At 41.4% G+C, this 25,620-nt stretch overlaps 1 protein-coding gene across 1 annotated transcript in view; it reads right to left on the minus strand.

Annotated features, from left to right (window-relative positions):
• The window catches only part of AIG1 (androgen induced 1), a 227,168-nt gene that overhangs the window by 35,170 nt on the left and 166,378 nt on the right, over positions 1-25,620 (minus strand). The window contains 1 exon segment of the mRNA XM_061207459.1: positions 3,560-3,675. Within this exon segment, the coding sequence (XP_061063442.1) occupies positions 3,560-3,675 (116 nt within the window).

The following is a 25,620-nucleotide window of genomic DNA, read 5'->3' on the forward strand; positions in this document are numbered from 1 at the left end:
TCACACAGTAGGAAGGGGTGGAGAATATATGGTTCACTGTACAGACTCTGCAGGCACACCCCAGGGATCGCACTGTACAGTCCACCCTTGAACGACATGGGTTTGAACTGCGATGGTCCACTTAGACGCAGATTTTTTTTTCAGTAAATACTTACGACACTACCTCATGATCTGAGAGTGGTTGACTCCATGAATGTGGAACCTCAGATATGAAGGAATTGCAGATACAGAGGAACCATGTATATGGAGCTAACTGTAAAATTATCCTCGGATTTTCCGCTGCGGCGAGGGTCAGCAACCCTAAGCCCCACGTTGTTCAAGGGTCAACTGTAGTTCTGGCAACAACAAAAATAGTGTCTTTTCCTTGGGCAAGCCATATCATCTCTCTAAGCTTTGGTGTCCTTATCCGTAAAATGAGCCAGATAATGCTTATCTCAAAGTGTTATTTGGGGAACTAAATACGGTAATATTTAAAATCACTTTTGGCACAGCAGTCGAAAAAATAGTACTCAGTACAATTCCTGATAATTACTGTTGCATTAGAAACCAAGGGGACTTCTGTGTTGTGTCCTGTATAGGAGAATATGGATCATCTCACTCATTAAGGGGAAATGTCACAAATAAGGTGCAGAGAAATGCGCGGAGGAGGGATGGTGGAGGAGAGGTGTACAGAAAGGGAGTTAAGAGCCCACCATCAATGGTCAGGGGATATTTGTGTCCCAGACAAGTGGAAAGACAAGTGGAGGTGGGCAAGGGAAGGGTCTGGGATGACTTCAGATGCTGAGCTTGGGTCGGACTGAGATGGGGGCTGGGAAGTGGAGCCACTGAGCGTGGGAGCTCAGTGGGCTCCAGTCCATGAGGGAAAGCTCTGGTGTCCCTCGCTTTCTCAACTCTTGTGACCCAAACCTAGGAAGACAGCAGATTCAGACGGGTAGGGAGACTTGTGAAAATGGGCAGCAAGCTAGAATCAGAGCCAAGCAGACAGGCAGGCTGGCCAGCAGCCTCAGAGGTATAGATTCAGCTCAACCACACAGAGGATTTTAAGGGAGATCTACTTTATAATTAGCCTGTGACAAGAGGAATGCTTTCTTACATTTTGGCATAAGGTTCTGGAATGTCCAGAACAACCCTGGTATGTGGTATGGTAAAGATTTCACATCCTGAACCTTTTGCTGTTGTGTCGCTGGTACGTCGCATCTGAGATAGTCCGGAAGGGAGTAAAACCCAGTACTTTTTTGATGACAATTAAAATCCCTGGGTTTGTATAATGTGACATGGTGTGAAGGGCATTGTTTAGCTCTTGGCATAGCTATGAATGCCTAGGGCAGAACACCAAAGGAAAGTCTACTTTGAAAGCTTTCTCAGAACATAACTGGGAGAATTCGCTGGTTAATGCAGATATGTGTCCAAACAAGCACTGGTTTGCTCAGGGAGGGTGCAGAGCTGGCAGGCCGCCCTTGGCACAGAGAGCGTGAGTAATGCTTCATTTTAATGAGGGATCTTGGGGGTCTACAATGAAGACTATGTGGTATTTCCCACGTGTCTCTTTGGAATGTGGACTGATCGCACCCACAGTGGAAGAAAAGCCATCAGAAAGTATGTAGTTCCTAAAATCTCTGGGGCTCTACAAGATTCAGATAATTTAGTGGCATATAAATGAATTCACAGAAATACACCCAGAGTTCCCAGAGTAAAAGTCCTCCCTTCCCACAGGTAAGTGAATATGAGTGCAAAGTATTGAGGCTGTGTTTTGGGGGGAGAGGTGGGAAGGGCATTTTATTTTTATTTTTTAAATTTATCATTTTTATTATTTATTTATTATTTTTGGCTGCGTTGGGTCTTCATTGCTGCGCATGGGCTTTCTCTAGCTGCGGCGAGTGGGGGCTACTCTTGTTGCGGAGCATGGGCTCTAGGTTTGCGGGCTTCAGTAGTTGTGGCACCCGGGCTCAGTAATTGTGGCTCGCGGGCTCTAGAGTGCAGGCTCAGTAGTCGTGGCGCACGGGCTTAGTTGCTCCGCGGCATATGGGATCTTCCTGGACGAGGGCTTGAACCTGTGTCCCCTGCATTGGCAGGCGGATTCTTAACTACTGCACCACCAGGGAAGCCCGGGCATTTGATTTTTAAACTAAATCTATAGGCAGTTCCAGATGTGCTGTAAACATTGTAGCAACCCTGGAATAACTGTTAGCTTTCCTACCTGACTCTTCTGAAAGATAAGAGTCATTGGAACATCAAGTTCTTATGTATAAAGCACATGCATTCATTTTTAAGATATAATTTCACAGTCACACTTCACCTGTGAGCCCGGATCATTTGAATTTTTTCTTTCAGAGAAAGCTAATACTTAATGTTTTGGGTAGAAAAAAAAATCTAAAAAGTCACTAGGAAAACAAACGTTCCCCAGTCCTCGTGAACAGTCGGTGACTCATCAATGAAGTGGCAGATGGAATTGAACATGACCGCATGTTTGTTCTGGGGTCTGTAGCCTGGATGTCCCCTTAGATCCAGCCACAGGGTGTGACTTCCTAAAAGCAAATTCCCTTTTTGTTCAGATTTGGAGCATTATGTGATCATTCAGGCAGAGTATGTGAAGTACTGTACTGACCTTTATTTTATATCTCTTGACTGGCTGGAGCCAAATGCTCCACAGGGACTGGACCTCCCAAAGTGCTCCAGGATTTTGGTGGGATTAAGTGCAGTCCTGGGTTTGGAAGAACGTGATTCAGTCCTAAAGACTTAAAGGAGGTGATGGTGACCCAGAACTCATGACAAGAGAGTCCCAACAGGCAGAAATGCTGAGGGGAGAGACCTTTTCTGTGTATGCTAATACATCAAAGAGCACTTGGAATTATACAGAGAAATAAGAAATTATCTTAAGATAAATAATTTTGAAATGTTAAAACATGGTTAGAACTGAAATTAAAGTGAAGTAAACTCAACAGGCAAAAATTCTTTTATCAGATAAATTTGGCACCTCACACTTGGGGCTTATTCATGCCCAATAGACAAAGTAGAGATTTCCTGCTATTTATTTATCCCAATTTTTCAAAACAAAACCATTAAATGTATGCTATATGTAATAGCAAATTCTGGAAAAGGTTTTAAACTGACTCAGGAAAATGTACATTTTCACTTGTTTCACTTACAGGATAGAAGTCACTCCTCTAAGAGGTCATTTCTTCTGTCCTCATTTGCATTTGCTGCAACTCCCTCACTCCCAAAAAAAGCAACAACAACAAAAAATCCCAAGCAAAAAAGCCCTTAAGCAATAAAACTGATGTCCAAGAAAAACATTTAGTTTGAAAAAGAGTTGAAAAATGTAGCCTTGGAAGAACCACTGCTTACATGGAATTGTTCAACAAATTCCTGTTGTGTGAGGTTTGGCATATACTTTCTAAAAATATAAGCATCTGGGGAAATGAGACAAAGCCCAGGTCTTGGACCAAATGAGGCACGCAGGGTGAATCTGTTAGTGATTATATCCATAATGAAATATGTGCCCAAATTTAGCAGTGCAAAATCCAATACAGTAAGAAAGCCCAGCAGGCACTGTCCTTACCATAATATATAGCCAACAGAGAAGGTACATATGGCGGCCAGTCCGCTGCTCCTGCTGGGATACGCATGGTGTGATGTCCTCATCTCAATTAATATAAAGGGCAAAACCGTCGTGTGCTGAAAAAGAAGAGACCAGGTGACACAGGTTCTTATCATCACCCCTAATTAGCGATTTGTCTTCAGTAGGAGAATGGATAGTGTACATTTCTAGCCAAAGTGCCCCAGCAGAGAGCAGTATATGGAGGTAGGAGGTAGAATGGACGTGAAAACATGCAGCCCATCAATTGCTCCCCTTCTTTTTCTTCTGTATCTTAATTTTTAAAATTGTATTTTCTTTATGCCCGTTACAGGAAATTATAGAAATTATAGAAAGGTATATAGGGAAAAAAGTTGGAACATAAGAAAGGAATAAAAATTACCACTGTTAATATTTTGCTATATGTTCTTTTCCCTCACTCTTTGTTCATATTATTTATACACAGCTAAGAAGTTAAGATCATACTGTGCATGCAGTTTTGTTTGGGATTATAGCATGAGACTTTTTGATATGCCATTATAGAAATACTTCTAGAATATAAACGCTGACCAGAGCTGCTTAAAACTCCATTTTATAGATGCACCAACATTTATTTATATATTTATTTACTTATTTATTTATTTTTGGCCGAGCAGCTTGTGGGATCTTAGTTCCCTGACCAGGGGTTGGACCTGGGCCCCAGCAGTGAAAGTGCCGAGTCCTAATCACTGGACCGCCAGGGAATTCCCTGACCAACATTTATTTAACTGATTCTTATTCTTGGACATTAAGTAGTAAAAGATTTTCAATTTTTAATTTATTAAAAATATCATGATGAATATCTTTTGTAGAAGTCTTTGAATGTTAAACTATTTTTTAAATTTATTTTTAATTTTTTAATTGAAATATTGATGAGTTACAATATTATATTAGTATCAGGTGTACAACATAGTGATTTAAATTATTTTCTTATAGTCAAAGGCTATGAAGATTTTAAGGCTGTTGATACATAATGCCAAATTATGTGTGAACCAGCAGCAGGTTGGAAAATAAAGCCAAATTAGCTTCCAGAAAGGATGCCAGCCGTGCATGGATTTAGATACTATGTTGGAAGATAGACTCCAAAGAAGTTGCATGGAACATTTCCATTTGTTTCTCGAACCCAGTGGCCACTCCAGATACTCAGTTCAGCAGGGCAGGGTGGGGTAAAACTTATCCCCTCCGTATGGTAAGCAGAAAGTCAAGTACTCTTGATACTGAAATTTGGTGGACAGATATAAGGGAAAAAGAGCTTCTTAGGTAAAACTGGCTCAGGATATAGATTTACCTTCCAGCATTGGAAAGTTTCCCAAGAGTAAGAAGATGGTGGAACTGAGAACTGAACCACCAGCAAGTTTGGATTCTGTTAAGGATACTGCTTAATGGCCATGAAAGAATCTTTGTTCTGCTGCTGCTGTATAGTTTGCATATTCAAGGAAAAGGCAGGAAATTGAATGTTATGATTTTCAAACTCTAATAAGTATTGTAGCAAAATGGAACCAGGTGACAGGCAGGTCTTGGCAGGAAAAGACACGGTGGGGATATCAAAGCGAACATCTTCGGAGCAACTTGTTGTTTACATTCATAGAAAAAATAGACAGGATATTGTAAGAAATAATAAGACACTGGAAATTCTTTGCTTTAAACTTTCTCCTCTACGTAACTGTTCTGACTGCCAATACATGGTAATTAGACTATGGTATGCCTAGAATGTCAGGTCGGTGATTCCACAGTTGGGCAGCTTTATATTTCCTTATCCTTTGCTTCTCTGTTATTGTTTTAAAACAGTATAATTAGCTCTGAAGGGAACCACACAAAATGTACATGTGTGTTAAAACAGAGACAGTATGTATTTTAAAGATCTATTTTATTGGTTTTTTTCACTATAATCTAGTCACCTCAGATAACATTGGCCTGGAATTTCACCAACAATTTGAGACGCCAACAACAGTTTTACAATAGTGCATTCATGTAAAATTCAAATATATAGTTAGCACTAAGGCCAAGACTTATCGAATCGATTGTAGAAGAAAAATACCTGCAAATGAAATGTTTACACTGAAGATAATGCTGACTCTAATAGCCTGTGTGGGTTGTAGAATGATGATGTTATTTTTGACTCATTAATATTAAAAAATATCTAAGCTCTACCTCTTCCTCCATTGCTCCAAACTGAGTAAAAATTCACTCATTTTTCTATAAAGTTATATAAGTTCAAATAACTAATCTGAATATTCTTATCCAGTTATCCAGTTAACTTTATTTTACCTAGCCTACTTGCTGATCATCAGATGTCATACCTGGAAAGCTTAGGATGTGCTTTGGTGATGCCAGGCAAAAAAAAAAAATCTCTATGAAAGATGAAAATCTCTCCAGATCACTCCATTTCTGGCATCATCACCACTAAAAAGGAGCTACTTGTTCCGTAAGCGAGGACAAAAGATCTTTTGGGGGCTAGCTGTGCCTATGTCAGTCTGGCCAGCAGCAAATGTTATATGAGGGTAACAGCTTATCATCAAGAATTTTCAGGCACTGAAGAATGTGTATCTGCCTTTCTAAAAATTTATAATGCAAATTATGTTTACTGATAAACAGTATATATTAAAAAAGGTAAAAATAGTGCAAAATATTTATAGCAAATATGTTTCCCTGAAGGTAGCTGAAGTTTTATGAACTAAAAAAAAAAAAAAGTCGGTAAAAAAATCTACAAAAGGTCTTGCTGAATCTCTAAGTAACCTTTGGTAGCTAATTGTGACTCAAAATCTGTAGCAGCAAGAGGGATAATTATTTTAGAACTAGGAGTATAAGAAATTCAGTTCTAATCCACTCCCAGGCAACACTCTGCTTCAATGACTTAAGAACCAGCAAGGAAATACTCAACTCCATGTAAGACCATCAGCTGGACAAGAATGGTAAGCTTATGTTTTGTTCACTGTGGTATTTGTAGCACTTAAAAAAGAGCCTGGCACATAGGAGGGGCTCAATAAATATTGGTGGCGATAATTTCATCTTCAAAACCATATCTTAAGTGGGAGTTACCAACTCCATCCTGCGGATGAGATAATAAAGACTCATAAAAGGTAATTGTCTTGCCCGAGATCACAGAGCTATTAAGTCTGGAGAGGGTTCAAGACCAGTTCCGTCTGTCTCCAAATTCCATGCTCTGTTTTCTATATTAGAATTATATCTTTAAAAGATATCAGAGTTAAATAATCTTTGACTCAAAAAACCTGTGGGAGTGCATGACTGAAGATCACTTACAATGTCTCTCAACAGACAAGAACTATTTTTTGGTTGAGCCTCAAAATAAACAAAAAGATTTTCACTGTGAAAAACATATTTTACTAAATGAGTTCTTTCCTGTGGCATATAAGCATTCTGAATAATATTATACGGAGGAAGGGACCCACAAATGCAAAGTGCCTACTAAAGTCAAAAGTCCTAATGCAGTCCTGTCGCATGCTACTTGATTTTTTAAAAAAAAATTATTTTCTTAGTCAGTTCACATTTTTTCTTAAATAAATATATTTAAAGGAAAACTTATGAGATTTATAAACTCTCATAAATGGAACACATTAAGAAAGATAACCACAAAAAAAAAATACAATGAAAACTAATTGATCTTAATAAATGTTTGATAGACATGTTTGCCTGTTTGATTCTGAGGCCTGCTAAATAGGGATGTTAGTCAGTATTAGAGGGGCATTAAAGACATACTAGAATGCAATACAGACTCTTCTAAATGAAATCAGAAGGACCGAAAGATAATTGAGGGGGAACTACCTTTTCACCAGGTGATTCAATACTATTTAATGCCAGGCCCCTGTCCCACATAAATTATCTCACATACAATCAGAGACACACCTATGCACTGGAACAGATTATCTATAAATTGTAGCTGTACCTTCTAACTGCTAAATTATTTGATTTATGAACAGGTGTTCTTTTGCCAGAAAAATGGAAAGACAGATGAGTAGGAAGTTTAGGTATTGATGGAGGAACTTAATGGTATTTAACAAGATTAAAGAAATGAATTTACGTGACACAAGAAGGATCTGGACTTGCTATGGGGAAAAATATTTTCATTATCTGTGATGGCATTCAGTAGCTTCTAAACTAAAGGGAAGTTCTATAATAAACTTTGCTGTGGAATAAATAGAAGGATAAAAATATATGCTGTGTGATAGTACGGATTCAGGCAATGGAAGCGGATGAATTAGGGGAGCACTCAAGATTACTTCAGAGCTCTAGCATCTATGGCTGCAGTCAGAGTGTGCAACACAAAAAATATTAAGCAAGATGTGAGGACTCTTCACCTGCCATTTCTCTGGTCTTTCTCCTTCTCTCCAAAGTATTTTTTTTTTTAAATGGAAGAGTACTGCTACCATACCATATGAACAAAGATTAAAAATTGTTTCAGTGAACAGTTGGACACATGTATCTTTTTGAATAGCCAGGACATGGAAGCAACCTAAATGTCCATCAATGGAGGAATGGATAAAGAAGATGTGGCACATACATACAATGGAATATTACTCAGCCATAAAAAAGAACAAAATAATGCCATTTGCAGCCTCATGGATGGGCCTAGAGATTGTCATACTGAGTGAAATAAGTCAGACAGAGAAAGACAAATATTATACGATATCGCTTATACATGGAATCTAAAAAAATGGCACAAATGAACCTATTTACAAAACAGAAATAGAGTCACAGATGTAGAAAACAAACTTATGGTTACCAAGGGGGAAGGGGGGGAGGGATAAATTGGGAGATTGGGATTGACATATACACACTACTATATATTAAATAGATAACTAATAAGGACCTACTGTATAGCACAGGGAACTCTATTCAATATCCTGTAATGATCTATATAGGAATAGAATCTAAAAAAGAGTTGAGATATGTATAACTGACTTACTTTGCTGTACAGCAGAAACTAACACAACATAGTAAATCAACTGTATGCCAATAAAAATGAATTTAAAAAAAAGACAAAAAGAATTGTTTCTTCCTTGGAAGCAAAAGCAGCTTTTGAACATAAGGTGTGCCAGACCAGCCCCTGCCTACCTGGATAATGAGAGAGCTGGCAACCCCATATCCACTTATTTGCATCTGTAGAGCACAGGCAGACCTCTGGGAATGTCCTCAAAGTAACGGATGCATCAAATCGCCAGGTGAGCTTGTTAAAAATGAGATTGTTGGGCCCAGCTCCTGCGGCATTTGCTTTACTGGATTCCAGTGGAGTAGTGCTCATGGTGGCCCCCACGACGGTAGACCACAGCTCTTGCCTTCATGGTTGTCAGGATATCTAGTTTTTCTTATATCCTATGACAACTTCTGATCGTAAATAAAAAGTTGAAGGATGGCTGTGTGCGTGTGTGTGTGTGTGTGTGTGTGTGTACATGTTCAGAGCACTTGCATTCTTGTGGGTACTTGGCTGCAGGCAGGGCTAGAGGTGTGACCAGATTTGCTGGGGAGGATGTGGTGAGGGAGAGTCCTTATGATGTCCTAACAATTGACAGGTATATCATAAATAAAAATAATATGGAAAACTGCTCTAGGATACAGAAAGGTAAAATTAATAATTATTATTAATTCCATATTGTAACATGAATATTTTGTTCCTTTGCTCCCCCCACCCCTTAACCACCTCTAGAGTAAAAGGGGATTAAAATAGAAATTTTTGTGCTATAATAAAGCAAGAAGGAATTTCCAAGTTTGAAGACAAAGCCCATCGTATTAGCAAAATGTGTTCTAAAACGATAGGAAGGGTGACATGAGAAAGACTGGCAAAAAAAAAAAAAAAAAAAAATCACAAAACACTAACTGATCCTAACCTTTGCAAATCTTCCGGGCTCTCCAAATAAGGCAAACGTTTGATGAACGCAGGGAAAAGCAGCGTTGGGTGGGGCATGCGCAGAGGTGGGGTGGGGCTTCCCCTGGAGCAAGCATAAATTCAGTCAGTGGATGTGAGGATGTCATCCCAGGAAGCTTGGAAACAAAGCTGATGCAGGCTCTAAAAAACCTACATTTTTAACTCTGAAACCCTGACCAAATGTTTTATCCTGCCACCAGAAACTGTCATTATTAATTTTACTGATGGGTCAGCTCAGGATTCGCCACCTTCCCTCACTCTCTTCACAGTAGGGATATTTTAGTGCTTTGCGGGACAGAAAACTGCCCGTTTTAACCTCAGTAGTTTCCAGTCTCTAGGAGTCAAATGCAACTTTCCCGCATCACGGGCCTCCCTCTCCTAAGGGCTGACGTGCTGGTTTTAATGTGGTGATGCCGGTACAATATGACACAGAATCTCCCCAGAAACTGCCAGAGCCTTTTAAATTGTGCCTTTCCTGTGTGGTGTTGGATACCCGTTCCTGCTGGCTGTCAAATCGGTCTGAGATGCGCTTACAAGGGCATCTCAGAATGACATTAGAAAAGTGACCCAGGGTCAGAAACTTAGATTCAGATGGAACCAATATTTATTAAGTGCCATTAAGTGCCAGTATGTTCCAGGCATTTCCAGAATGCTTTATGGACTCATCCAGTTCTAACATTAGCCCCGACAGCTCTTAGGATATGGTTTTAATAATTAGGCCAAATAAACAAAATAGTGCCACGCATTAAACCAAGCCATGCATATCCTTGCAATTAAGAGCAAATGATGCATTACAGAAACAATTACTCTAGGACAGTGGCACCATTTTACTGGGCTGTTATTTTTGCGTTTAAAAAGCATTTTTAATATGACTTGAGGGAAGTTAATATCTCTTCCTGAATCTTCCTAATGAAGGTATCCACAAGGTGCCAAGGCTCTGTGGCATTACTGGGGGGCTCCAGAGTGGTGCCTTCTTTTCAGCCCAGCAGCCTGTGGGCCACCAAAAGGAATTCGTCTTTTTGTGAATGTGATTCCAGAATTCACCCACGTTGTACCTTAAAACGTAACAGCGACTTGAAAATGACCTGATATTCACTTCTTCCGTGAACATTTCACAATTAGTGTTTGGGGTTCTCACAGAAGAGCACCTCGAATTACTGCCCTCAGATGATCAAGTGATTATAATACGATGAGATGCATGCAGACGTGCAGACTCGCAACGGTGCAATGGCCAGAGTGATCTGGTCTGCTAGGGCGGGTTGAGGGAAGGATTCACGCAGCAGGAGACATTTCAACCGGGTTTTTATGTGTGACTAGGGCTTCGCAAGCAGAAGAAAGGGTAAAGGAAGAAGTTCATTCACAAGGCCAAGAAGAAGAAATAGTGTGTGAAGCACAGTACAGACCACCGAGGGACCGTCACCGTTGTGGGACGTGAAAGAGCGTGAAGACTTAAGTCTGGACAGGTGAGGTAGGCAGAAGCCAAAATGCGGAAGGCTTGTATATGGACTTTGTCCTGGAAGAAGCAGAGCTAGCTCTATAGGCTTAAACTCCTCCATAGAGTTGAAGGTATACAGACACAGGAGAAACATATTTGGGTATTAATAGTAGAGAGAGCAAGCTGGAGGCTGGGTGGAGGACGGACTGCAGAGAGGAGAGATTTATCTACCAACCTGCTGCTCTCTCCTTCCTCCTTTCCTTCCTTCTCGCTCTTTCCTCAAGAAAGGGACTTGATTCTCTCCATGACTTTCTTCTAGGTCTTCCTCAGCCTCCCCTCTTCCCTACCTCTCCTCAGCCTCCTCACCTACAATTTCCCCGTTTCTACTCCTCTTTTCTCTTTTACTTTAGTAATTACCATAATACTGAAAACAGCATAGGGGAAAGGTTAAAAAAGAAAGCTGGTCTTAATTCTGGCAAAGCATATATATGATAGGTAAACACGTTAATGACTTCATTCACCCCTCTGTGTCTTATGTTGCTTCCCCCGTCATTCATTTATGTGCAGAAATACTGAATACATAGTGATAAGAATGGCTACCATTCCCTGAGCTACTAAAAACAAGCTCAGTTCTATACTAAACATTTTGCACCAGCATCATGTTTAATTCTTAGAGCAACTCTAATGAAATTGGTATTTTCACCTTCATTTTATAAATGAAGAAATGGAGCAACAGAGGGGTTAACTTGTCAGAGGTCATGTAGAACCAGGAAACGGTGCAGCCAGCCTCAGACCTCAGATCTACCAGACCACAAACCTGTGCTTTTACTGTGACACACACTGCTCCCCAAGCTTGCTTGTTTGTTCATTCATTCAATAAATGCTGATTGTATTCCTGCCATGTGCCACTCACGATTTCAGGTATTTAAATATATCCCAGAACAGAGCAGACAAAGATCCTTGCCCCAATAGACGGCTGTTCTTGGGAATGCATTTCAATGAGGCTAATACAAACGTGGAGTCTCTCAGCTCAGAAAAGACCAAATTCATTAGGGCTGCATGAGGATTGTACGAGATTCTATAGTAAAAGTGGCTTGTACAGTATAAACAAAAAATAATTGAAGTTATTGTGGGATATTTCTCACTTAAGACAATTGCTCAATAATATCATCTAACATCTACTCCATGCCAGTCCTCTACACGGATTAAAGTCATTTGCATCTCACAGGGCTCTTCTGAGGCATATGTTAACATCAGTTCTGTTTTACAAAAACTGAGGCACAGAGAAGTTGAGAAGTTGCTTGAGGTTACCAACTGGAAGGCGGTGGGTTTGGGCTTAGACTTGGGCAGTTTGGCTTCTGAGCTTATCCTTTAACAGTGATGCTCTATTACCTGTGAAGCCCTTGGGAAGACGTGAGGATTGGGAACAGTCAATGCAAGAATGGGTACAGGGAAGGGAAGCTCTTGGTCTCATGGCTGTGCCTGGGAGAAGGAGCCTGGCCCTTCCCTCACCCAGCCACTCATCTCAGGGGGACACAGGGGCTGAGAGATGAGTGGCCTCTACACCCAAGTTTAAAAGGCAGACTGTCAGACCAGACTTTGTGCTCACATTTGGGGGTAAATCCCATGGGTACTAAGGCCCTCAGGCAGGCAGAGCGGCAGGAATAAGAATAACCCCAATCCACTGACACAGACAGGCACTCTCTGAGATGCTATTGGTGTTAGTTTCTTGTCTTTTCTTTGGCCTACTCTCCTTAAAAGTACTTGGAAAGCATTTAGGGGGTGGGTAGAAGAGGGGTGGAAGGAAGAGCAATGGGAGATATAGTAGAAGGCAAGGGAAAGGAAATTTAATCAAGTGTTCCTGTCATCAGTAAAATTTACAGCATTCTTAAAGATCATTACACACAGTCAAGTTCAGGGAGCAAGTACAGAAAAACGAAACTCATTATCAGGAGTGCTCTGAAATTAAAAAAGAAACTGAAAAAATAAGAAACTAGGATTGTAATGTTATTCATATGCTTCTCAAAAATTATTCTGAGCTCCACAGAATCCACTCACGCATGCACATCTGCATCCTCCACTGTCAGAGTATTATTCTGACCACTTGATTCCCTTCTCTAAAAGATTCTCACTGTCTTCAGAACAAAATCCAAGCTTCTTAGCATTGCCTTCAGAGACTCTTACTATGTATCGGGCTCAGCCGGCTTTTCTAGACTAATCTCATACCGCTCTGTACTGGCAACTTCACCGCTCCACCAAGAGGCTTTCCAGGGCCATGCCTTTGCCCAAGCTCTTCTCTCTGATTAGAATCCCCTGGATATTTGGGGCCTTCTCTGTAGTACACACTTAAGGCAAGGTCATTTTCTGTTCAGCCGAGAATCATCTCTCACAGATCTCTGCCCCTTCACAGCTAGGTGGGGCCGTTGGGACGAGTTCTGGTCAACGGGCTGTTATTAATAGGAGTGATGTGGACACTATTCTAGGTCGATGCAGCTGTGAAGAGACTGAATATTAATATGCCACATAATGCCACAGTGAACACGAAGGAAGGGGACCCTGAGGTGTCGGGAACGCTTCTTTAGGGAGAAGAAACAAGCTTTACTGACCGCTGTACGCTCAGCTCTCTTCTCCGTGCAGGCAACTTAACAGGGTCTCAACAAACCTTTGTTCAAGGACCATGATAGTATGACTTTCCCTTAGGTAAACCCTATTTTCCATTAGTTTTATTATTTAAAAAAAAAAAAACCCTGGCAATTTAAGATGAATAAAAAAATAAGTTCCTGGATGCAGTATATAAATAAATTAAAAAGTACCTTCATCTTGAAGGTACAAAAATTATAATCTTCTATTACAGAAAGGAAGGGGACTACTTTGCCCCAAACCATATTCATCTGGGACTAAGTCCCCCAACTAAAGCTACATGTTCACAAAATATAGAGAGGCATTAATTCTTCTGAAGTGAGAGAATAGTAACACATTTCCATCAACTTTGGTAATTTCCCTGCACTCTTCCACCACAGTGCACAAGCAGATTTCAGTGGTCCTAAAGAACCTTCTTCACTGAGTCTTCAAATACAATGATTTCAAATGGTTTTAATTTAGCCTTGTTTATGATAAAATAAATGTTATTCTGATTGATTGGCAAACATTTATTGATTGCAGCAATAAGAGCAATTATGTTTGACATGAAGACGTTATAAAATCTATAACCCAAACCTTTAAAGCCCAATTTGAAATGTCAAATTTGACTTATGAGAATGAGTTATAATCCTGCTTCACGCAAAAAGCATTAAGTTAATGCTGGAGCAAAGTACTGTGGCCAAGTGTGCGCTGGCATAATTAATCAGGGATATCTCAGAAAAGAATCATCTCCAAGAGGTTATTGATTTATTGTCACGACACACTTTTCTTACGGCTGCGATGGTGCTCTGGAGCTGGGATGCACTGGCATGCATTTTTCAGTGACTAAGCCTTGATCTGTCCTCCTGGATTCCTGCCATCCTCACTGACATCTGCAAACACTCACATTTGACAGCCTCATGCCTGAGACTGGTGGCTTCCAAGTTGATTAGGATTAGTTCAGAGGGGTTTTGGACTAGACTGAGTGTAATCGAAAGCAGAGAGCCGTGAGTCTCCAGAGAGTGACATGCACCCTGCCAGTGGCATCATGTTAATAGAGAATGTGCATGTGCACACACACACATGCAAACACACATATGCATACACCATAAGGCATATGCAAACATGTCCATGCAAACACACCCATACATACACACATGCAAACACATCCATGCATACACGTGCATGCATACACACACATACACAATGCAAACACACACATATCCACGCAAACATATCCATGCATATACCCCCCACACACATCCATGCAAACACACACCCGTACATTCACACACGCATAAACCCACACACACCCGTGCAAACACACACATACACACACCCATATGTATACATACACAAATGCACACACACAGACATACCAACATACTTAAGGAATGGGGAAGATTTCAGTTTTAATCTTGAAGTTCATCTCTATTATCTATTAAACTAAATTCAAGCTTTTGCAGAAGCACTATTTAACACATATAGAAGTAGCTGTAACTTAGCTCTTTTTTACAGTGATTCCATGACATAAGGTAATACTGTCAGAAGGAAACTTCACAGCACAAAGTATTCAAATGTTCTCCCAAAGATTACAGGGGAAAGTCAAGGGAGAAAGAGGCAATTTAGCTCAAACCTCAAAACTTTTTCTCCGTCGCCTCTTAATTTGGCTTTGCAAACAGAAAAGGACACACTTTCTACCTAAAGCAATGTTGGTGGTTACTGACGTGTGGGTGGGCAGACAGTAGGTACTGGGTGGAGGGAGGCTTCTAAGAAATGGATTACCCTGGGCACAGTACCTCAAGTTCAGTGCTCCTTCTAGGTCTTTATTCAAGCAGTATTTCCCTGCACATTCTCGTCTTGCTTAGGCTGCACTGATGATTATGTGGCCAGCACTGAGTCCAGACTCTAGTGACTACATAGGCTCTGCTCGCTGTGGAGAGGTGGAGAGAAGACAGGACCAGGAAGCCGTTCACCAGTAGCTGACTACATAACTTTGAGCCAACTGGGGCCTTTCTGGACCCCAGGCTCCTCATCTGTAAGAGTCTGCAGCAGTTGACAGCAGGTCAGGTTCCTTGTGGAGCAGACTCTGAGATGGGAACCAGCAGACTCAGGTTTATTAGGGAGTGTCTGAGGATCAGAAAAGAAGGAAGGGTGGTACGGCAGAGGGAGAAGTGTGTCTATGATGCAGTCTCAACAAGGGCCTTAGCTGACCCCACCAAGAGCTCTGAAGCTGGGCTGGCCGTTCAGTGTTGCCCCAAATTGGGGTAAGTGGGCCAGGTCTTTATATCAAGCATGGACCAGTGATGGGATGGGGCTGCCCCAGGGAAGGGGGCCTGACCTTTAGCAAGACAGCTCAGTTCAGGTGAGAGTGGCTCCTGGAGAGGATCTTCAGTGAGGGGCTGGAGAGGCAGCATCCCCAGCTGCTGGGGAAGTAAGTCCTTCAGTCCCCAAAGGGGACCTGACTAGCACATCACAGCATCACGAGTGCACACCCACGGTCATCACATAGGCAGCTCCAGCCTCTGTGTGTGAAACTCATCAAGGGAATATTTACAATGATGGGAGCCTGACAGCTCACAGCTACACTGCAGGAGTATGACTACGCTGACATCGTATGACTTACTGTTTTAGGAGACAAGAAACTGGTCAGTATACGGTAAATTCCTCACTACCGCCTAATTTGGGGGCCATAAAGGCAGCTACTGTAATTTTATATATGGTCATGCGTGACTAATAAGCTTCCTTGACACGTAACTGGGTTTCTCATTAACCAAAGCATAGCTGGCACATCATGCTCTTTAAAACTTGTTATCAATCTTTAGCTATTGAACAATGTATTCCGCTGAGGAAGGCTGAATAAGGCACACGCTAGACCACTTAGTATCGATCCCTGTGAACCTGAGGCTCTAGGAACAATGCCAGTCATACGGATGTCGTAAAGGTCTTTTTGAAAAAAATTTTATTTATTTATTTATTTATATTTATTTCTTTTATTTTTGGCTGTGTTGTGTCTTCGTTGCAGTGCGCGGGCTTCTCATCGCGGTGGCTTCTCTTGCTGCGGAGCACGGGGTCTAGGCACGCGGGCTTCAGTAGTTGTGGTACGTGGGCTCAGTAGTTGCGGCGCGCAGGCTCTAGAGCACAGGCTCAGTAGTTGTGGCTCACGGGCTTAGCTGCTCCGCGGCATGTGGGATCTTCCCGGACCAGGGCTCGAACCTGTGTTCCCTGTATTGGCAGGCGGATTCTTTTTTTTTAACATTATTTTTTTTAAACAAAAAATCAATTAATTAATTAATTTTTGGCTGTGTTGGGTCTTAGTTTCTGTGCGAGGGCTTTCTCTAGTTGCGGCAAGTGGGGGTCACTCTTCATCGCGGTGCGCGGGCCTCTCACTATCGCGGCCTCTCTTGTTGCGGAGCACAGGCTCCAGACGCGCAGGCTCAGTAATTGTGGCTCACGGGCCTAGTTGCTCCGCGGCATGTGGGATCTTCCCAGACCAGGGCTCAAACCCGTGTCCCCTGCATTGGCAGGCAGATTCCCAACCACTGCGCCACCAGGGAAGCCCGCAGGCGGATTCTTAACCACTGCACCACCAGGAAGCCCCTGTCATAAAGCTCGTATTCCCTTGTGAGACACTGCATTTGGGAGGGGTTGCTGGAGGAAGAAAAATGCTTCACGCTCCATATCTAGATCACAGGAAAGATCTTCAGTTTTAGGTTTTCCTTAAGGCCTTATGTCTTGTTATTTGCACACACAGGCTAATATTTTAAATGACTTTTTTTGCCAAAACGTATATTTCAAGTCCTAATTCTCCCTATTTTAATATAATTAATCAAAGACATATATGTTGGCCAGCTTTGTTCGGATCAGTATGAGATCCACAGGATTAACTACACTGTACACATAGTTCAGCCGAATCAAAGAAACCTGACATTTTCCTTAGCCTCTCCAGACTAATCAAGGGTAGAGATACATTTTGTAAGCTTATACACAGCTTGTGGACTCTTCCCCACACCTGCTTTTGTTGACCCCTTGGGAGTCAGGTCACCATTCTGCGAATATCTTAGGTGAACATAAAAATCCCCAGTGTCTGTAGTGATGAGTGGAATTTATGACACTTCACCAGGAACCTTCCTCATTAGTGGACAGTGGACTTTTAAGGGCTGTTCGTCACTTTTTGTCTGCAGGTCAACCCCTTGCTCCAGCCAACATGTCTCCCTGACCCAATGCTCCTCTCACTTTGATAGTCATGAATCTAAACTTTACGGGAGCCACTAAAGAAGGAAGCAGGATGAGGTCAGAGCTCACTTGGAGCCTTGAGAATCTTTTCAGTTTCAAGAACTGAAGAGGATGAAGGGAGAATGGATGAGAGAAAAACTGTTCAAAAGGTATAAAATGAGAACCGTTATGGGTTGTGTGAACTAGACACGACAGCCGGTTCCCAGAACACTGGGGCTAGGGATAAAGTGGGCTGAGGAACACGAAAAGCTGTGTGCTGTGCCATAGGAGGGGTTATGAAAGTGGAACGGACTCAAAGTATAAATTGATTCAGTAAATGTTTTGGTGAATTTGTGAGTATGATCAATGAATAAAGGATTACTAGGACAGGCTAGGGTGCGTTAAGAATATCAAGTGTCTTTAGAAAAACAAATATCATATATTAACGCATATATGTGGAACCTAGAAAAATGGTACAGATGAACCGGTTTGCAGGGCAGAAATAGAGACACAGATGTAGAGAACAAACGTATGGACATCAGGGGGGAAAGTGGCGGGGGGTGTTGGTGGTGGGGGGGGATGAACTGAGAGATTGGGATTGACATGTATACACTAATATGTATAAAATGGATAACTAATAAGAACCTGCTGTATAAAAAAATAAAATAAAATTCAAAAATAATTATTCAAAAAAAAAAAAAAGAATATCAAGTGTTTTTAGAGTTAAGGAAAGACCGATAAGTCCGTCTCCAACATGACCTCGAGGACCCTTTCCTCTGGCCTTAACTGACCTGGGGTCTGACCCTCTGAGATGATTGCCCCAGTCCAGGGGAAACAACATGACATCCAGTGTTTGAGCAAAAATGTTGGAATCTGTTAGATTCTTGAGCAGGAAATGTTTTACCAACGTAGAGGAGGAACAGGGAAGGGAAGGAGAAAGAAGCAGGACACTGGCAAGGGCCAGGGCTGCTTTTCTGAGTCATGTGCATATTCTTTGGTTCTGCTTGAGTTGGCCCTTGATCACATTATCGTCTTTGATCAATTTTTGACAGATCATCTCAGGTGATTTCCCTTTAATGCCTGTCATGAATGGGCCGTGTCTTATCCTTATTTCCCTTTAATTCCTCACCTACGGAGCATTACAGACAAGCAGGATTCTGAATCAGAGTAACGAAGAGAAGTGTCACTGAATGATATTTGGGCGCCCCTGGTGTGGTAAGAGATGAAGGGGACGAAACGCACACGGTAAGAAGCTCTGACTTCACAGCCTTGCGGGAACAGCCGGGGAGGAACCTGCACACAGGGTTTCCAGGTAGTAGGTACTGAAGACATTTTTGTGAAATGAGGGAATGGGTGAGGATTCTGCAGAAACCCTGTGGATGCTGAGGGCATGACCTGCTTACTTTCTGTCATTGACAGTTCACAGGGAGGATGAAGGGGTCTTTCTGTAAGGGTCTCTCTCACAAGGCTTTCTCCTCAGAGTGAGGTATACTGTGTCCAGCTCTTGCCAAATTTAAATTGCATCCATGTTAAAGAGGAAAAAAGGCTTTAGCACATTCCTTTGGGGAATGGAAACAATTTATTTTGTTTGTTTCTAATGGAGAGGGCTAGCTCCAGAATCTCACTGTGAGGTCTGAGAATCTGGGTTGAGGACCGCCAGGCAGTCAGAGGGAGAGGGAGAGAGAAAGGGAGAGTCACCCAGACCTTATCAGGTGATGGAAACAGCAGGAGCAGCCAGTATTATAAAGGTGATGCATAAAATAGAGCTCCTGGATCTAGGTCAGGAATACGTATTTAGCTAAATATTAGATAAATTGATGTACTTTCACTATTCTTTGTTCTAGTTTTTCTTAAAAATACTTGTTTTGTTTTCAGATTAAAACTTTCCTCTGCTGCTCAGCACAAACAACTACAATATCTTTGGGGGTGACGGTGGGTGGGGAGGACGCTTTCTGTTTGCTTTTCCTCCTTGATATTCAGAAAAGGAAATTGTCAGGCTTCCAGCTCACCTTCCTTGGGAGCAGGAAAGTGGATGGCATAGATGCAAATGACCTGGACGATTACAAGTAAGGAGCTTTTGGAAAGATTCTCAGATTTCCCAACATGAACTGGATGATGAGAAGCATAAGCACTATTTCTCATCTGCTGGTGTCCCCTGAAAGCTTATTTTATAATAGAATTTATTTCCAAAGGGTGGGTTTAGTCTCCTAACAAGAGTGGAGCATTGTCATTGCCAAGCTGCGAGTGTCGGGATACAGCCTCAAGGTTAACATGGGTGGCATAAATAACAAGGACAAAGCATCCTTCTCAGCGTTCCCAAGCCTGTAATAAGACTGCTCGCGTGTTCAGTGATATACGGGCTCTTTTTATTTTCGGCAGAGAGCAGTACGCTTTGGGTCTTCGAGATACTGTTTGATTGCTTTACAGAAATCAATCAATAACACACAGGTAAAGTTTCCTGCAAGGCACATAAATCCTAGCATGGGGAGACCAGCTGTTGTGAGGTTCTGAATCGGTGCCAGTTTCCAACTGGGGAGTCTCAAGGAAATGATCCTGAATCTGGGGCTTTGTTTGGATTTCAATGGAACATAATCGGGCGACATCTGGTCCCCCACCTTGTGCTGGCTTGGCCACACTTCCTCCACTGTGACTCTGGGCACCTCCTGCAAGGCTTCCTGTGAGTGCCAAGCACCAGTGCCCTGCCTGTCACCAGCTGCCAATCAGTTTTTCACAGTGGGGGAAAAAAAAGAACTTGGGGCCTTGAAGACACCTGCTGAGAACAACTCATAACAATGTTCCTAAAATGCAGTTTGGGTCCCACTGCCCCACAGGTTACTGGACACGAGACAAAAGAGAATTACAAAATTAACTTTGGGGGTTAAAAAGCGAGCAGAACGGACTAAGGATAAGCACAGGAAATTAGCATGTGGGCACGAGGTAATGGAAAGGGAAAGAAGGGGTGAAAGACCTAATGAATAAGGGTTAATAATAAACAAATTCATGGAAATGCATGCACCCTTACTAATAAGCAGTTTCATTCAAGAGAAAAGCCATGTTCACATATTATATTAGCAAACCTTTCTTTTAAAATGAGAACACTTAATGTTGCAAGAATGAGGTGAAAAACACACACTCATGAACGCCAGACAAAGAATACATTGCAAATATTGTTTTGAAAGCAAACTGACCTTATTATCAAAGTCCCCAAACCCTTTCCCAAAGACTGTAATTGAACTTCTGGGATCTATGCTAAAGAAATAATAATCACCCTAAATAAAACAAATAAACAAATATCTTTGGCTTAGTAAACAAAGATATTTTCCCTAACACTATTTACAATAGTAAAATAATTAAAAATTATCTTAATGATCTACAATGAGGAAACGGTTTTTAAACTAAGATATATCCACTCAATTATGTAGCCATTAAAACATATTAAGAAAAACACTTACATTATCATATTCAGACATTAAAGACTATCAAAGACTACTTATACTATCAAACATAGTTTTAAAAAACCTTGTGTGTAAAGCAGTCTAAAAAGAATACATTCTAGTGTTAACAGTGACTTCCTTTGTCTGAAGAACAATGAGGGGTCTTCCTTCTTGTTTCTACATTTTTCTATTTTTTCAAATGTTCTTTAATTTGCACATCTTAAAGTTAACTTCATTTAAATGTTTAAAAGGATACACTGAAGAGAATGTGGCATACGTATAGGAAAATATTAGAATATAGCATTTTCAAGAAAAAAGAAATACGAAGAAACAAGACACAGCTTATAGTATAAGCTGAGAAGATGAACGGGAGAAGGGGCAAATGAGCAAGTTCCAGATACCAGAAATAAAATAGAGTGAGGGGGAGGGAGAAGCTTAAGTAAGTGACAAGTAAGGAAGAAAACACCGAAAAGGAAAAGGAAAATGTATCAAATAAAAGTTGTAGAGCCAAATAGTAGAACCCTTTCGCTTGGCTAGAGGGCCACTTAAAAATGCCTGGTCACCATAAGTAACACTGACTTTACAGACAGAAACGTCAAAGACAGTTGGGCCAAATGCAGAAGAGTTACTAGTGTGATTTCCCTTGTACACAGTCATGGCCAAGAGTCATGGTGTTTTAGGTTTCAAGTTTTCAAGTTGGTCCCCTGGGACCTCAGTGTCCTAACAAATATTCCTTGTGGCTTTCCCCTGCCAACTGGATTAGTATCCCCCTGTTTATCTCTTTTGTTAATTTTGCGTATAATATTTCAGGATAGCTAAGCAGATTTATTTGAGGAGGAATGTAAAGGGGAGAATATTAGAAAGGATTGCAGTAACAATGCACATTGAAAACTTCTGAAATATTGACCACAATGTTTAGGCAGAAAAGTGTAAATTGCATAACTCTCATCTGTGGTCCCCCTAATGATTTTCTATCCCTGGATTGGCCCTCTGGGAAACGAGTGGACAGCATAATTGTTATATGTCTGTCTAAGATCTTCCACTTGCTAGATTGTAAACCTTTGAAAAAAAAAGTCCTCAGTTTGTAGTTCTGTTTGATGTATATTGGCTGCCTCTATCTTTTTTTAATCCTGTGTAAAATCGCTTCCTTCATTCTAGAAATCCTTAAGAATCCTATTTCTTAAAACCCATATATGATCAAGTAGTAAGTTAATGTGATTCCTGGCAGCAGTTTCCTCTATTTGAAGGCCATGGATTCCCAGAATTTCCTTATTTTCCCTACCTCTGCTCCTCTTTTTGTTTTGCAGCTTGAAAATATGATGAGATAAAACAGGGCAGTTCTTGTTTTCCAGAGGCACCACAAACATTAGGCAGGGCTGTGGGTATGTTAGACTTTCTCCCACAGTGAATAATTCTTCCTACCTCTTACTGGTGGATGGAGCCTTCAATTTCCTAGAGAAAAAAGCGCCTTGCCAATGACGTCACCCTGTTTTAACAACATGAAGTATTTAATATTTCCTATGCTACTTGGATTATATAAACCCATCTCCCTTCCCCTGGTACAGTTTAAATTTGCAAGTAGATTTAATATAGAGATGTTTTTGCTAAGCCATAGTATGAAAACACTTCCTCTTGCAAATTCTTAGACTGCTTTTGGTTATTTATTTCACTGAAATATCCATGGCTGAGCACAGCAGTTGCTGAAAGCCTCTTAGCAGCAGCACCTAGGACCTGTCATCCAATTCTATTTTTCAACAGCAGGATGAATTAAGTACTCCCATTCTCTCTCACAACTCACACGTTTTCTGAAAGATAATCATTGAGAGAAATTGACCATAAACTAACCATTTGATTTTCCCAGAGCCCAAGGATTACCAGCCAACTTAAATTTAATGCACTAACAGCAAGGAGGGAAAAGAACTTCAGGAAGTTCCTTAAATCACTGTGCGGTTAGAGCTGTTTGTTTAGCTCATTGCTCTCTTGGAGGTGTCCTGAACTAGATTTCTTCTCTTTTCATGAGGCAATGTTAACTCTAAGTTAATGGGGTTTCCCCTAACTTTCCATTTTTGTGAACTCCACCCATTGTGGGGTTAGTCTGGTGGTGATTCTATTTCTCCAGCTGTGTTGAAAAACTTGAGACTCAAGCATTAAAAAATTTTTTACATGAAGGAAAGGTAAGGGTTACAATTTGCCTATTTTTTTTTAATATAAATGTATTTAATTTATTTATTTATTTTTGGCTGCGTTGGGTCTTCGTTGCTGTGCGTGGGCTTTCTCTAGTTGTGGCGAGTGGGGGCTACTCTTCGTTGCGGTGCGCGGGCTTCTCATCACGGAGGCTTCTCTTGTTGCGGAGCACGGGCTCTAGGCGCGCGGGCTTCAGTAGTTGTGGCGCACGGGCTCAGTAGTTGTGGCTCGCGGGCTCAGTAGTTGTGGCTCGCAGGCTCTAGAGCGCAGGCTCGGTAGTTGTGGCGCACGGGCTTAGCTGCTCCGCGGCATGTGGGATCTTCCCGGACCAGGGCTCGAACCCGTGTCCCCTGCATTGGCAGGTGGATTCTTAACCACTGAGCCACCAGGGAAGCCCCAATTTGCCTATGTTTTTTTAAATAGCTTTATTTTCCCCCTATTAAACAAAGGGTTTGTTAAACATTTAAACAAAGCTACTTTTCAGGGGGAAACTTGTCTGCTTAGGTCAAGGCCACCAGTAGTCACACGTCACCCCAGAATCCAGCCTTGCATGGGTTGCAAGATGCCAACTTGAAGAGTAAGCCATGCTTCCCTTCCTCCTTCCCTGATCCTCTGCACGGCATCCTCCGTGTGTGGGAGATAATAAGGTTCTCAGGTCATCTCCAGGGGACTGTCATTTTTAATTTTCTTCCCTTTCCCTTCAACTAAAGAGCTGAAGTTAAAGAGAAAGGCATGCTTTTTGGTTTGTTTGTTAACTTTAATGAGCAAAATGAAGGAGGCCAACGGCGGGCTTCTCTATGCAAAATATACCAATCAATGAATTGGAAACTTTTGCAGGTGTGGGATAAGAAGAACAGTGGTTAAGGGAAGGGCTCTCAATTTAGACCTGGGTGGAATTCTAGCTTTTCATTCACTAGCTTTGTGATCTTGGAACAGACAGTTAACTTATTTAAACCTCAGTTCACACATCTCTAAAAGGGGGTTAGAGAGAATAACTGAATCGTGCTGTGCAGGAATAAAACTGACAACATAGAGAAAGCATTCATCACAGTACCTGACATAGAGTATGCACTCAATAAATGTTTGTGTTAATCGTTGTTTAATTGTTCTAGCTCTAGTCTTTCCTTGATTCTCCCTTGTGATCACAGTATCCCAAAGGTTTTTGAGTGAACTTAGAATAGAGCAGACTTAATTGGTCAGTATGGGTAATCTATGATCATGCATGAATGAATGAACGAATGAATGGATTAAGTTTACTGGTCCCCAAAGAAAAGCAGAGGACAGAAGTAAATCCCAACTATTTAATAAACACTGAGTACAATTATGTATAATGAACTGAAGTAGTGTGTAGGGAGGGCTGTCTTTAAGAAGTAGAAGACCCTCTCTGTCTCCATTTATCCCCTTCTCCAATACAACTTTGGCCCACATATTCTACAGAAATTGTTCAGTTGGCCTCCAGGTCACTATATCCAAATCTTACTGAACTGAAACTTTAGGCAGCTGAAAATCAGCAAGTCCAAAAGTAAATTCACCATCAGCCATTTTGCCATGTCATTGCTCTCCTAGTGTTCCCTGTCCATTATCCAAACAATTGCTCAAAAAAGACATTGTGTACATTCCCAACTTTGGCTATGAGCATGTTAGACAAGAGGAAACTTTATGATGTTCAAGTTCATGTGGGTCTAGAGCTTGGGAAAGAATCCTTAGTTAGGTGAAGCCATGGTGTAGACAAGCTCACTTAAGAGAAAGGTGTACATTAAGACCAGAAGAGGGCCTGAGAACAAACCTTGAAGAACTCCATGTTTAAAGCTGGATGGCAGAAGATGAGCCTGCAATGCATAGTAGAGGAAGTAGCCAGAGAGAGAAAAGGAAAGCCTGAAAATGTATCATGGAAGCCAAGGGGAAGAAGATACAAGGATGGAGCAGTCAATTGCATTTAATGGCACTGAGAAGGCAAAATGAGGACCAAAAATGTCTACCAATGTTCTGGCAAATGGAGACCAACACAGACCTCGGTAAAACCCATGTCAGTAGTTGATGGGGACAGAAGACAAAAGTGCAGTAGATCCTGATAACCCATATTATCCAATCTAAACTCTTGGTACTAGAATTTAAGACCTTTCCTTCATTGTTCCTCAAGTTGTTTTCAACTTAAGCTTTCATATATAATTTTCAAAGTGTCTCTTTGCCTCAGCTATGCCAGTCCCTCTACAGGTTTCTTTTCTCATTCTTTTTACAT

The sequence above is a fragment of the Eubalaena glacialis genome, chromosome 12 (genome assembly GCF_028564815.1).
Source record: "Eubalaena glacialis isolate mEubGla1 chromosome 12, mEubGla1.1.hap2.+ XY, whole genome shotgun sequence".
NCBI lineage: Eukaryota > Metazoa > Chordata > Mammalia > Artiodactyla > Balaenidae > Eubalaena > Eubalaena glacialis.